Source organism: Octopus bimaculoides, chromosome Z, assembly GCF_046866305.1.
Source record: "Octopus bimaculoides isolate indiv1 chromosome Z, ASM4686630v1, whole genome shotgun sequence".
NCBI lineage: Eukaryota > Metazoa > Mollusca > Cephalopoda > Octopoda > Octopodidae > Octopus > Octopus bimaculoides.
This window is the reverse complement of record NC_142944.1, coordinates 26769973-26784809: the sequence shown is the minus strand read 5'-3', so window position 1 is coordinate 26784809 and position 14837 is coordinate 26769973. Positions and strand designations below refer to the sequence as shown.

Sequence of the window (14837 nt, the reverse complement as noted above, 5' to 3'; positions counted from 1 at the left end):
TCAGAGAGTGTAGTGGGTGCTTTTACGTGTCACCCGCACGAAAACGGCCACGCTCGAAATGGTGTCTTTTATGTGCCACCCGCACAAGAGCCAGTCCAGGGGCACCGGCAACGATCTCGCTCGAAAAACCTCATGTGTCACTCGCACAAGAGCCAGTCCATGGGCACTGGCAAGGATCTCGCACGAAAGATATCATGTGTCGCCCGCACATGAGCCAGTCCAGGGGCACTGGCAACGATCCCGCTCGAAAGATTTCATGTGTCGCCCGCACATGAGCCAGTCCGGGGGCACACACACACACACACATACACACACACACACACTCAGTTACTCACTCATGAAGAGTTTCCCTTTATAATCAATCTATTGGAGTTTAATTGATGTTTATTCAGTTAACTGAATACTATGTTAACCAGTTTCTAACAGGGATTATAATTATCTCCTCAAATTTTATATTCATATATATATATATTATGTAGTGTGGAGGCGCAATGGCCCAGTAGTTAGGGCAGCGGACTCATGGTCATAGGATTGCGGTTTCGATTCCTAGACCGGCATTGTGAGTGTTTATTGAGCGAAAACACCTAAAGCTCCACGAGGCTCCGACATGGGATGGTGGTGAACCCTGCTGTATTCTTTCTCCACAACTTTCTCTCACTCTTACTTTCTGTTTCTGTTGTGCCTGTAATTCAAAGGGTCAACCTTGTCATACTCTGTGTCACGCTGAATATCCCTGAGAACTACGTTAAGGGTACATGTGTCTGTGGAGTGCTCAACCACTGCACGTTAATTTCACAAGTAGGCTGTTCCGTTAATCGGATCAACTGGAATCCTTGACGTCGTAAGCGACGGAGTGCCAACAAAAAAAAAATATTATGTAGTCATTGGTTATGTCTGGCTAGAAAGTTACCATTGGTTTCACATCTATAGACAAATCATCAGACCTGCTGGCTGGAGGCACATAATCTTTACTAATGGTTGTAAGAATACAGTATTGGTTAGCAAAGTTGTGAAAAAGAAAAACCCCGAAATGAAATTCTTCAAAGCAAAAACTCCTTCTGGGTGAGATTCAAGTTTTATCTAAAAATGATCAGTTTATGTACAATTTCCATTCAATAGTTAGGAAATGGGTAAATCCATATCTCCAACAAGAATTTTCTTTCATGAGGGCACCAACTAAAAACTTCACTTTTGGAATTTAAGAGAACCTTCAGATCAAGGATTTTATTAAGATCTTTGCCCTGTTGAGGTATAATGGTCCAGGCTGTTCATAGAGCTTCCATTTAAACCTGCATGGCATTCCCTCTACTTTAAATGCTGTATATTTGGCCAATTATATATGGTATCTAAAAGAAGGGGAAATGCCATACACGATTAAATAGAAGCTCTTGGAACAGCTCGGACCATACTTCAATGGGAGAAGACAATACAAACTTTGCTTGGTCAAGAGGGTATGGATCCTAAAAAATTCGCCTGATCCAGGGACCGTCTTGAATTTGAAAAATGAAGTGTTTAGTTGATGCCCTCGTGTCCTCATGAGAGAAAATGTATATAAACTGCCCCTTTTCTGACAAAATTGGAACAGTTTTAAGGGAGATAACTCCATCTCACCCAGAAGGTATTTTTGCTTTGAAGAATTGACGGCAAAGTGGCCAAGTTCCTCTCGAACATTGGGCCTGATGGAGTCAAAGTGGTTGAGTTCTTTTTGAGTGTTGAGCCTCGTGGAGGTGAGGTGGCTGATTTCCTTTCGAGTGTTAGGCCTCATAGAGACAATGACCAAGACCTTTGGCATTATGTCATGCTTGAGAAGAAGATCCATCAAACCAAGCAAAATTGCAGTCCTAGCAGATACCAATGTCATGCAAATTAGCACCCATGTCGGTGGCACATAAACACACTCGGTGTCACACAAATGGCATCTGTGCCAGTGGCATATAAAAGCACCCATTACACTTTTGGAGTGGTTGGCATTAGGAAGGGCATCCAGCCATAGAAAACCATGACAAATCAGACTGGAGTCTGGTTCAGCCTTTCAGCGTGCCAGCCCTGGTCAAACCATCCAACCCATGCAAGCTTGGACAACAAACATTGAATGATGATGATGATGTATACATATGTATATGCATTCAATCACATCTGCATAAATACGTGTGTATGTGTGTGTGTGTGTGAGTGTGTGTGTGCGTGCATGCATGTATGAAAATGTGTATTCAATTATTTATTTAACACTTGTTTTCCTGTGCCAGCTTGGAGTAGATACAATGGTTTGGAGCAGGATTTTATAGACATTGTGTTGGATTGAGACTCTATCCATAAGATCCTGCTCCAAAGCATTTCTGTCATATATATATATATGAGTGTTTGTGTTTTGTGTGCATGTGTATATATCTTCTATCTTTTATTAGTTATTGTAGTGTGGCTATGGTGTGGCACCACCTTGAAAGCTTTATTCTTGTCAAATGAATCAATCCCAGTAATGGTTTTTTATAGCCTGGTATTCATTTTATCAGTCTCTTTTTGCCAAACGGCTGTCTTACAGGGATGCAAACAACTCAACACTGATTGCCAAGCAGTGATGGGGAACAAATACAAACACAAAATGCACACACATAAAAATATATACATGCAGTAATCCCTCGCCATATCACCATTCACCAATTGTGGTTCACTTATCGTGGTTTATTATTTAAGCATATGTTGATTCCTTTGTGGTGTTGTTTTGCATTTATAATAAAATAGATATATACAAATAATAAAAATAATGAAATATATATAGTACAATACTGTTTCTACTTTGTGGATTTTCACCTATCGTGGGGGTTTTGGAATGTAACGCTCGCAATAGTCAATGAATTACTGTATATATAACAGGCTTCTTTCAGTGTCTGTCTAACAAATCCACTTGCAAGGCTGTCGCTAGCCTGGGGCTAAAGTTGAAAATAATTGCCCAAGGTACCATGCAGTGGGACACAATCCAAAACCATGTAGTTGGGAAGCAAATTTCTCACCACACAGCTACAGTATTTAAGAGCACAGTTGATAATAACTTGTTAAGCTCCAGTATGTTATTATACAGAAGTTAATCCAGGTGGAGCCAACCAACAGGTATGTACATAATCAGGTAAAATGAACTTATCAAGCAATATATTTTGAATAAAAGTAGAAAAGAGTTAATTTCATACAGTTCAACTAAATTGTACTCAATAGCTGTTTCATTAGCATACATATGTGCTACAGATGTGAACATACACATAATTTGAAGGAATAATTGTAGATCCAAGCTTTCACCTTGTTAGCATTTCATGTAAGAAACTGGTTAACATAGTTTTCAGTTAACTGAATAAACATCAGTTAAACTCCAATAGATTATAAAGGGAAGCACTTTGCAAATCTGAAGTATAGTCAAACAGGCATAAGATATGCTTTGCAGAGTGTAATAATAATTAAGATGAGTACAATAATAATTAAGATGAGGAAAAGAGAAATTCAAATCAAAGTTACAATGTTTCTGTAAATAAGCATTATATATTCTGTACCACATATATTGATATGCCATAAAATAAAATAAAATAATAATTATTATTGTTCATTTACCTTGTCAGACATCATTATTTGACACAAGCAACTTAAAAGATAAATAATGCAATGGAATATAGATTTGTAATACCTCATAAACATGTTAACTACATTCAAACAAATGAGATATAGATAATCCTTCATGAGCGAATTCCTAAGCATTTGAAATGCCAAAGGGATATATGTTAACTGACCAATAGAAAATAAAAAACAAAATTCACTTGGGTGTTTTTAAAGATCAAAACATATACAAAGTCTTTCTTATGACACATCAAATTAATTTCCTTAAACATGAAAGAGTAAAATGTCATTTAATTTTGACTATATACGTCTATATATAAAAATAACACACTTATGTTATCATGTAATATACACACAAACACTTTCCCACTTTCTTTACAAACACTTATATATATTGCACTGTCTTCAATACTGTAGAGAGAATAGTGTATAAATAAATATATATAAATATACAAACACAAACTAAAAATATACATGTGTGAATATATACAAAACCATAGCAGACGACACTTGCCCAAGGTGCCACGCAGTGGGATTGAACCCGGAACCATGTGGTTTGTAAACAAGCTACTTACCAATCAGCCACTCCTGCGCCTATATATAAATTAAAATTCAGAAAATGGAGATGAAGTAGTAATATAATTTATTAACTGCAAAAATTCAACATGTTCTCTCACAGCTGTTGTGTTTTTGTCCAAAGAATTAAATTCTAGTAATTTATTTGCCTAATAAAAATGTTTTAATTACTGGAATTTAACTCTTTGGGCAAAAACGCAACAGCTCTAAGAGAACATGCTGAATTTTCGCAGTTAATAAATTATATTAATGCTACATCTCCATTTTCTGAATTTTAATTTGAATATTTATAAACCAAGATTTATACTTAAACCTATTATTTTAGGAATATTACTATTCACAAAAAAAAAAAAAAAAATAATAGACAATAAACCAGTGGTTCATTGGATATTTTTTACCCCTTAATGAAGCTATTTAAAATTCTATTTATATATATATATATATATAGAGAGAGAGAGAGAGGGAATGTCATACCGGCCATGACGAAGGGAAATAGCCCTGAAACTCGAGTCGCCTTTATATATTTATATTTATATATTTATATATTTGATCCTTTATATTGAACACTCAATATTTCATCTACATTCAATACTTTCTTTCATGGTGCCATCCATTTTTATTTTATTTTATTTTATATTATATATTGTATATTATATTATATATTGTATATTTCATATTCTATACCCCACATTGGTTCTGCAGGAATATAAATAAAACATAAAAAACAGACAGTGTTGGAACTCTTTTAAACTAAATAATATATTCCTCTATACACAATCATACAAAAAAACCCACCTTTTTTGTATTTATTCTTACTCGCATATATATATATATATATATATATATAGACATACACATATGTATATACATGAGTGTCTCTATATATATACACACACACATGCATCTACACTTACATACATAAACATATATATGCACTCATACATACACACACATTTATACACATAATACATATACAAATATAGCAATGAATTTCAATGTTCATCTTCGTACCTACAAGCATAGATAGATAGATAAATAAATGTGATTTTCATAGTTTATCCAGTAAATATAACTACATATATACACACAAATATATGTAAGTACTTGCATATAAAACATATATACTGATATATAAAAATATTCCTACCTACATCTACATGCATAACAAAAAAAAAAAACTAATAGATATGTACATACACATGTATACAAAAGGCAATATACTCTAAGGTATTCAAATTAAATGTAAATAAAAATATATACACTCAAAAAATATATACACACAAGGTAAAAATAATAGTACATAACTGCACACATGTATATATATGTTTCCATAAGTATTGAAACATACACATACTTATATGTACATATGAAATGTACATAGTCAAATACAGATAACACAACCAACATATGGATACAGATTAATTTCTCACACTAAATCAATAACTGGAAAAACTTGTCTACCTAATAATAGGTAAAATATAAAATACCAAATATAAAGTAAAACATAAAAAACACTAAAAAGGATAATAGAAAAATAAACTTAAAGAACCCAAATAAAATCAATCAAAACTAAATACGAAATACCACAATTAATCTGATAAATAATCCAATTGATCAATAGGTTTTATACAAGAATGCTCTATATAAGAAGCAAGCACCTAACTATGATCTCATCAAATTTGTTAATCAAGTTACCTTTGCAGCTCAAAATAGCTAGTGCCTCATTACTGCATATTGTGCAAAATCTGCCAACTCTAGTAAAAGGCATTGCATATTTTAGATCCGTAAATTTTACCACACTTCTTAATTCCAGCTCTGGAATTTTTTAGAAAATGCAAACATATGGAGAAATTTGTTTCGTCAAACTGCAAACTACCCTCTCTGGATTAAAGATGCTCTCACAGACTTTGGCCTCCTTCCTGTTGAACTATTCTGCACCTGCTATACTAACTATGAGGTTAATCGACAAAGGGCTTGCAACTCTTGGTTTTCCTTCCTTTATTTCTTTTACCACTTTATTTATTTAGTCTTTTCTTATTCTCCCTTTTCTCATTCCACCTTTTGCATTCACCTTCTGCTCGCCTTTTCTTGTGTTTTCTCATAGACCAGCATTCTTTCTTGGCTTTTAAAATAAGACCAGCCATATTGTGTATTCAAGCCTGAAGAATTGCTTTGAGACACAAGGCATGATATATAAATCTACTGAATTATTGTGTTTCCATAGCATAAAACTATTAGTAGCTAATGTTTAAATACTGTGAGATATTTATCTCTCAGTGGATGGAAAACTTCTTTTGTTGATCCTACTAATAAAAGAATAGTAAACTATATATATATATATATATATATATATACACACACACACACACATATGAAATGTATATGTGTGTGTACCCTTGTCTTGGCAGATTATGATAGGTGTTAATAAGCATTACCATCATACAAGTGGTGTTATTCATTTCCAATTTTCTGTAGTAACATTTGTGACCACAGGGGAAATATCTTACTTAGAAAAGGTGAAAGTTGGTAATAGGAAGGGTATCTAGCTGTAGAAAATCTGTTTCAAGAAATTCCACCTGCCTCAAGCAACCACGGAAAATGGACATTAAATTATGATGATGATAATGCTGATGTGCATGTGTGTGCATCTTTGTGTTTATCTCCCATACTACTTGACAACTATTGTTGGCTTGTTTACTTAATCATTTGATAAAAAAGACCAATGAAATAAGTACAAAACTTAAAAAATAAATGAGTGAGGTATTTATTAAATTACTTCACATAAGTTGTCCCAAAAAGGTAAGTTAGCATACTTTTACTTATACCCTTCTGCCTCAATTCACTAATCATTAGCCCATATTGGGAGATAGTCATCTCCAAGGATATGGTGCACTCTTTCTCACTATACATAGGAATAATAGTAAATATAACTAAAATAAAAGATGTGAAACAACTTAAAACTTTAAGATAACTATTGCATTTATTATAGTGGTAGTAGTAAATGGTAACTGCATAGTGTATTTTTCTCCAAATAAGAGAAAAATACTTAATCACTTAGCCATATTAAAAAAATATTTAAGTGAACTTACCACTTTTCCTGGACGAGCCCATGTGTAAACAAAACCTTCCTGACATGCAGTAACAATGCATTCTTCTCTAAAAACTAAAGCTGTTAGCCGTTCATGTGCTATTTTTTTAAATATAAGAGGTTCCAACATAGGAATTTCATCTAAGCGTGGACAAGCTGGAGTTCCAAGTAATTTTAAAGACTCATCAATAGGCCGAACACTGGTTTTCAATATGCTTACTTTTTCACTGCTTCTGCCAGCTAAACTTAAATTTCTTTTGTGTTCCTTTTTTTCATGATCCTTATCTTTTCTATCTCCAAGAGACAGTGTGGCAAATTTAGCAGTGATATTCACAGATGCATTTGGCAGAGAATTTCCATCAACAATTGGTACCTGTGTGTTCAAGGAATTAGATTTTTGAGAATTTGGTAGACTATTACAACGGGACATATAATTAAATGCATTTGGTCCAATAATGGTACTTGTCCTTGTACGACCTACAGGTTGCTTAAGAACATCCTCTGTCAAGTCCCATAAGCATAAAAATGTATCCTGGCCAACAGAACCAAAACGATATGACGTAAAATTTGTTGTCCGAGTGTCAGAAAAACTTTTATTTGATCCAGTCCTTGATCGATTTAATACACTAGTTTCATGAACAGAGTTTTCACTTTTCCCTTCATGGTTATGTAATGTCCCATAATGAAATTCTTCATCACTACCACTAAAATCACAGCCTTCTGTATCAGAAAAATTTGATGTGTAAGGATCAAAGGCTACTACATTAACCCATGACCGATGTCCTTCTCCTCTACAAATTACTTTTTTTTCATGAAATGACCAGACAGTAACTAAATCATCCTCTCCACCAGTAACAAGATATTTGCCATCAGGAGACCAACATACACAAAGAAGTCCACCAAAATAGCTTTTCATAGATCCAACTAAGTCCATGGAATCATAGTTGAATACCCTAAGATAACCATCCTGTCCAACAACAGCTAAGAATCGAGAGCAAGGAGAAAATGCAAACTCATTGATAGCACCTTGTCCAACAAGCCAACGATATAGTGGATTCCGAGTACTTTTGGTCTTACATGTGTATATTGAATATCCATCTCCCTGTTTGAAAGGCTGATAGTGAGGAGGTGCTCCACAACATGGGAGCTCTTCATTGTATACATATATTTGTCCACTTGCATGTGAAACTAGAAACTGGTTTCGAGATCCTGGAATCCATTTAATACAAGTAACTTTGCTTTTATCTATTAATCTCTGAAATAAATAAAGAGAAACAACATTACAATAAGGTAAATTAAGATAAAAATACTTCAAAGTTTAATAAAACAAAATGAAAATAATATTTAGCATTCTGTATACATTACTCTAAGTGGATATACTGTAGAAAGCTACAAAACTGTAGCACTCATCTTGAGACAGCTTCTCATATAGATGTATAAGTAGTAGATGAAAAACATCCAGAAGTTGTGAATTTACTAAATCTGGATTTATATGTCTGTGCACATCATCAATAGCAAGCATCTACTATCAACTACATGCATAGAAAAATTTAACCTCTACTGTTGCAAATAACTAGTGGGCTGGGTAAAAATGGAATTTGTTGGTATCGCTGCTTGGAACAGTATAATTCTACAATAATAACTGTGACCACTGCTATTTCTAGCATGCTAATTTGTTATTAGCAATGGAAGCAGTATTGGTTCAGAATAGCATTCTGTATATCTTACTTAACATGGATATGATTTACAAAGCCAAGCATGCAGTTATTAGTGGATACTTGCCACTGATGATGTATAAAAACACAGAAATTTGGATTTAGCAATTCCATCACTGATACAGAACACTTCTCACCTACTACTGATACACTTCTGTGCACTTTAGCACAATACTTCAATGTAAGAATCTTTCTTATGAAGAATACTGCAGCTTTGTGGCTTTCCACAGTATATCCATATTAAGTAGGATTTACAGAATGCTATTCTGAACCAATACTACTTCAGTTGCTAATAACAAAAATGTAATTTATTGGAAAAAAATAAGCAAATTATATAATAAACCTTTAAGAAAATATGTAGAGTAATTTTCTTTTTTCTTTATCCCTTTATTAATATAAGAAGAAATATTTTAACTAAGGGATAGCAAAAGTTTCTTTATATGGAATATAAATAGATTTTTACTAAAATGTACTGCTTGTATGTAAATAATGAATTATTTTGAAAATAAAAAAAACTTGTTACATAAATAGGGAAAAGTAAGTTGCAAATTTGAAATTTAATAGGTAAATAAAACAGACTATTCATTTACTGTTGTAAACTTGAAAGTATTTATTTCATTTATTGTCACTTTCAGGTAGGTTAAAACAAAATGACAAGTATGTTAGTGCAAAGACTAACGTAATATAATGGAACATGGAAATGGGTATAAAGTGAATTTGAAGAGAAGACCTTAAAATAAGCACATTCTCTCTATTCAGTGCCATGTCATAACTAATGAATATGATGAATGGATATTGTAAAATTTACAGGTAACATAAACAAAATAACATAATACTAGCCACTTAATATTTCCACATTTGATTCCCAATTCTAATAATTTTTATATTTCATGTCTAATTTCTTTGTATAACAGTGCTCACTTGCTCAGTAAATATTGCTTTCATTATTTTATCATAGCCATAATCTCTCTTTTTAAAAAAAATCAATCTGTTATATATATTTATCATTAATAATTGGTAGAACTTACATAGGTGTGTGTTATGTCTCAATACTACACAGTGGTTGTGTGAGTTGCGAATCCTCGTCGCCACTGTTATATCGCAATACTACACAGTGGCTGTGTGAGCATCTCATCCTCGTCGCCACTGTTATGTCTCAAGCTACTGCTATCTGGCACCTTCAGATGATCTCTAGTCAACCGCTACACAACTGCTATTCAACACTCTACCAAGGCCAGACTACCTCTATTTATATGTCTTAGGAGATCCTACTTCTTCGCCTGGGGGCGAGGACACAACAGTATGCTGGCCACACAGGATTTGTGAAGTTATTTTTGAGGTCAGCATATATACAAAATCACATAGATCTGAAAGAGTACCACTTTCAAGGCAAGGGTCATTGGGTAGTTTGATTCTGAATTCACCTAGGCTTTGTTCAACAGAAATATTACCATTTCTTACATCAAGAAGGTAATTAGCAAACGCTCTTTCATCAGAATGACCTTCTGTAAAGAGTCTTAGATCAATTGTCAACTCCACTACTTCCACATGATCGCAAAGAAAAGATCTCTTTAGTGTTGCATCAACAATTTGTGATCTGACACATTGTTTTGAAGTAGAATATTCTTCTCTCGAGATACCCTAACCAGTTGGTCATATGTAGCAGAAATAGAATCATGTCCACATCTCCGTGCATATTCAGACATCTGTTTCAGTCGCTTTGCCCTGGTTTCATCTGATTCAGTTGCCCGTCTTTCTCTCTCAGTTGCATATTATATATAAATGAAAGCTCATTAAAAACTATCTTGTTTAGCATGCTAGAAATAGCAGTGATCACAGAGTTATTATTGTAAGGCTTATAGCATTCCAAGTAGCCATACCAATAAAATTACTTCTTTGTTTAAAAAAAAATTATACTGGTATATTAAAGAATTTTCATTGTATCAAAAATATTCATTTAACAAACTCTGAAAACTGATAATATTCTTGAAACTGTGCCTCGTATCAAAGTTATACAACTATTTTGTGTAAATATGAAATGAAAAAATCATCATCATCATTGTTTAACGTCCGCTTTCCATGCTAGCATGGGTTGGACGATTTGACTGAGGACTGGTGAAACCGGATGGCAACACCAGCCTCCAATCTGATTTGGCAGAGTTTCTACAGCTGGATGCCCTTCCTAATGCCAACCACTCAGTGAGTGTAGTGGGTGCTTTTACGTGTCATCCGCACGAAGGCCAGTCAGGTGGTACTGGTAACGGCCACGCTCAAATGGTGTATTTTATGTGCCACCTGTACAAGAGCCAGTCCAGGGGCAATGGCAACGATCTCGCTCGAGAGTCCTATGAAGGCCAGTCAGGCGGTACTGGCAACGGCCACGCTCAAAATGGTGTATTTTATGTGCCACCCGCACAAGAGCCAGTCCAGGGGCACTGGCAACGATCTCGCTCGAAAATTCTTACACATGTCACGGGCACAAGTGCTAGAAAGGCGACGCTGGGTACAGGTGCTATCCCGATTTTGCTATTCGCTTGCCCCAATAAGTCTTCGCAAGCTGAATTTCGTGTCCAATGAAGGAGACGACGTTGGCACGGTTGCCAGTTGTCGAATTTAGTTCGATTTCACTTGCCTCAACAAGTCTTCGCAAGTGGAGTTTAGTGTCCAATGTAGGAAAGGTACTCATGAGTGGGCTGGCTACACCCCTGGCAGAAGCCTTGGATTTAGGTCTCACTTGGCTTGCCGGGTCTTCTCACGCACAGCACATTTCCAAAGGTCTCGGTCAGAAGTCATCACCTGGGTGAGGCCCAATGTTCGAAGGTCTTGCTTCACCACCTCAGCCCAGGTCTTCCTGGGCCTACCTCTTCCACAGGTTCCCTCAACTGTTACGGTGTGGCACTTTTTCATGCAGCTATCCTCGTCCATTCTCACCACATGTCCATACCAGCGCAATCGCCTCTCTTGCACACACCACAACTGATGCTTCTTATGTTCAGCTTTTCTCTCAAGATACACTCTGTCAGGTATGCACACTAACATTACACATCCAGCGGAGCATACTGGCTTCATTCCTTGCGAGCTTACGCATCTCCTCAGCAGTCACAGCCCATGTTTCACTGCCATGTAGCATGGCTGTTCGTACACATGCGTCATACAGTCTGCCTTTTACTCTGAGTGAGAGTCCCTTTGTCGCCAGCAGAGGTAAGAGCTCTCTGAACTTTGCCCAGGCTATTCTTATTCTAGCAGCTATACTTTCAGCGCACCCACCCCTACTACTAACTTGGTCACCCAGATAGCGGAAGCTATCAACTACCTCTAGTTTTTCTCCCTGGAATGAGACACAAGTTGTTTCCTGTTTGTTTACAGTGTTTATTGCACCTGAACATCTGCCACATACAAAAACTAACTTCCTAGTTAACCTGCCTTTGATATTGCTATATATATATACTGGTATATTAATGAATTTTCATTTTATTAAAAATATTTATTTAACAAACTCCGGAAACTGATAATATTCTTGAAATTGTGCCTCATATCAAAGTTATATAGCTATTTTGTGTAATAGCATGCATTTATTCAACACAAAATCACTTAAAAATTATGCTGATATATTAAAAAAATTTTAATTTTATCGAAAAATATTCATTTAACAAACTCTGGAAACTGATAACATTCTTGAAATTGTGTCTCATATCAAAGTTATATAGCCATTATTAAATCATCGTTAATGAAAATAGAGGTGAACGAGAATAAGAAACTGTTACGAATACAAATGTAAAATGTTGCCTGCAACGAATTAATGTTTATTATTAAACATTAAAATCTACTCCACAGTGAATGCAATGAATATTTAAATTTGCGAGAATTTGCAGTTTAAAATAATTCAATAAACTTCAGAAATCAAAATTATAAGAAATTTTTTAGAACATGAATTTATAAAAATATTTCCAGATGGTCAAGCTTTTAATATTGCTTTCTTTTAGTACTTTTAGTAATTGTTACATACTTAATTAATAAGCAGCTTTCTGCATTAGAGTATAGATACACAGACATGACAAAAGTAAATAGACAGCCTTATAATAATTCAAATTTATTTAAATCTAAAATTATACATTTAAATTATTTATTAATTGTTATAATGTGAATATTTAATATTTAATAGACATGCCCTTTGCATTTTTCAATGCAAGGACCGTATTAGGCATGTTACTGATCAGATGACAAATATTCTCTTGCAGAATTTCTTGCCAAGTTTCATGCAGCAATCTTAAAAGATCTGGCTTTGAAGATGCTTTCTTGTTCTTTTTATGAAGTGATCTATCTATTATGTCCCAGAAGTGTTCAATAGGATTTTTATCACTAGAGAAGACTAGAAGGAGTTCATTCTGCAATATGAACACATATTTATCTCAGTTTATGTTTCCCTCACACTCCACTAGCTCTGATCAACCATTGCTCCAAATTACTCCTCAGACTGTCACAGAATAGCTGCTGTGTTTCATTGTTGGCTGCAATCTTCTCACATCAAATTCTTGATCACAAAGTCCCCAGACCCACACTCAACCACTGTCAGAAAATATGACAGTGTCCCAAAATGCTAGTGGCCTCTGCACCATCTCACTGGCCCAATCTTTTCTCTTCTTGATGCTGTTCAGGACAACTACACTGTTTGAGTTTCCATATAGTACTTGGATTACTTTCATGAAGTTGTTATTGAAGTTGGAATTCTTCATCACTTGTCACAAACTATTAAGCCAAACATAGCCAAAAGTCTTTTTGAAGTCAATGAAGTTGTGACAGGGGTGTCAAGGTAGAGAGAATACCTTGGTTTTCAGCTGCAGGATCTTTAGAGATGGATGGGTATACTGGGTCTCACCTGACTCTCACTTTGGCTTTGAGACTATTCTCAGCTACAGCCTGGTAACTACTCCTGTTACCAGTCTAAACTTAGAGAGGAGATGGGTGCCACCAAGCGTTTCTAAGCCCCAATGAAATGCCATAATAGACACAGAATCAAACCAAATTACATTATTTATTTAAATATATAATTCTAAAAATAATCATTTCTATGTTTCTAAATGCTTTCTGAAATAAACTTACACTTCAGTTTAATGGCTTTGAGTGTAATGCTTATTAAAGCAGAAACAGCTGTAAGTTATGAAGCTGATTTAGTAATCCCTGCTCCCTTGTCATTCTTTAATTTATATATATATATATATATATATATATATAAACATCTCTCAGTTTCCCTAAAATCCTTACAACCATTAACCCTCCACCTTTTCTTATCTTCCATTCCACACTCCCTTCTAATCCATTTTCTGCTTTAGCACTGCATCAGCATGGTCTTTAAGCCTCTTTCTGGATCCACCCATCCATTCATATATATATGTATAAATTTATGCTTACCCAACATATAAGTAAGCATGAATTTGCTTCATACTGACAAACATATTTCTATCCTTCTCATCATACAACCACTTAACACTTGTAATAAACCTACCTCTCTCTCTGCTATTTTCCCACTCAGTCAAGTGTGCTCTATAAATTTGTAAATTTCAAGGTAACCTCACTAATACTGGTGCCATGAAAAAAAGCACCCAGTACATTCTGTAAAGTGGTTGGTGATAGAAAGGGCATCCAGCCTTAGAAACCATGCCTATACAGAGAAACTGGGGTAAAACAAGGTCCTTCAATCTGACGTACCCATCAAACTGTCCAGCCCAAGCCAGCATATATCATGACAATGTACATATATGATATATGAACATATATCATGACAATGATATGTGTATATATGTAGATATACACACACATATATATACATAGATATAGATCATAATCTTCATCAATTTGACTTT

General features: G+C 34.9%; 1 protein-coding gene across 2 annotated transcripts in view; it reads right to left on the bottom strand.

The window, feature by feature from the left end:
• LOC106868774 (WD repeat-containing protein 20) overlaps positions 1–14837 on the bottom strand; it is a 331569-nt gene that overhangs the window by 63328 nt on the left and 253404 nt on the right. For both annotated transcript variants that reach the window (XM_089364993.1, XM_089364994.1), the window contains exon 3: positions 7263–8516. In XM_089364993.1, the coding sequence (XP_089221119.1) occupies positions 7263–8516 (1254 nt within the window). The remainder of the gene's footprint in view (positions 1–7262; positions 8517–14837) is intronic.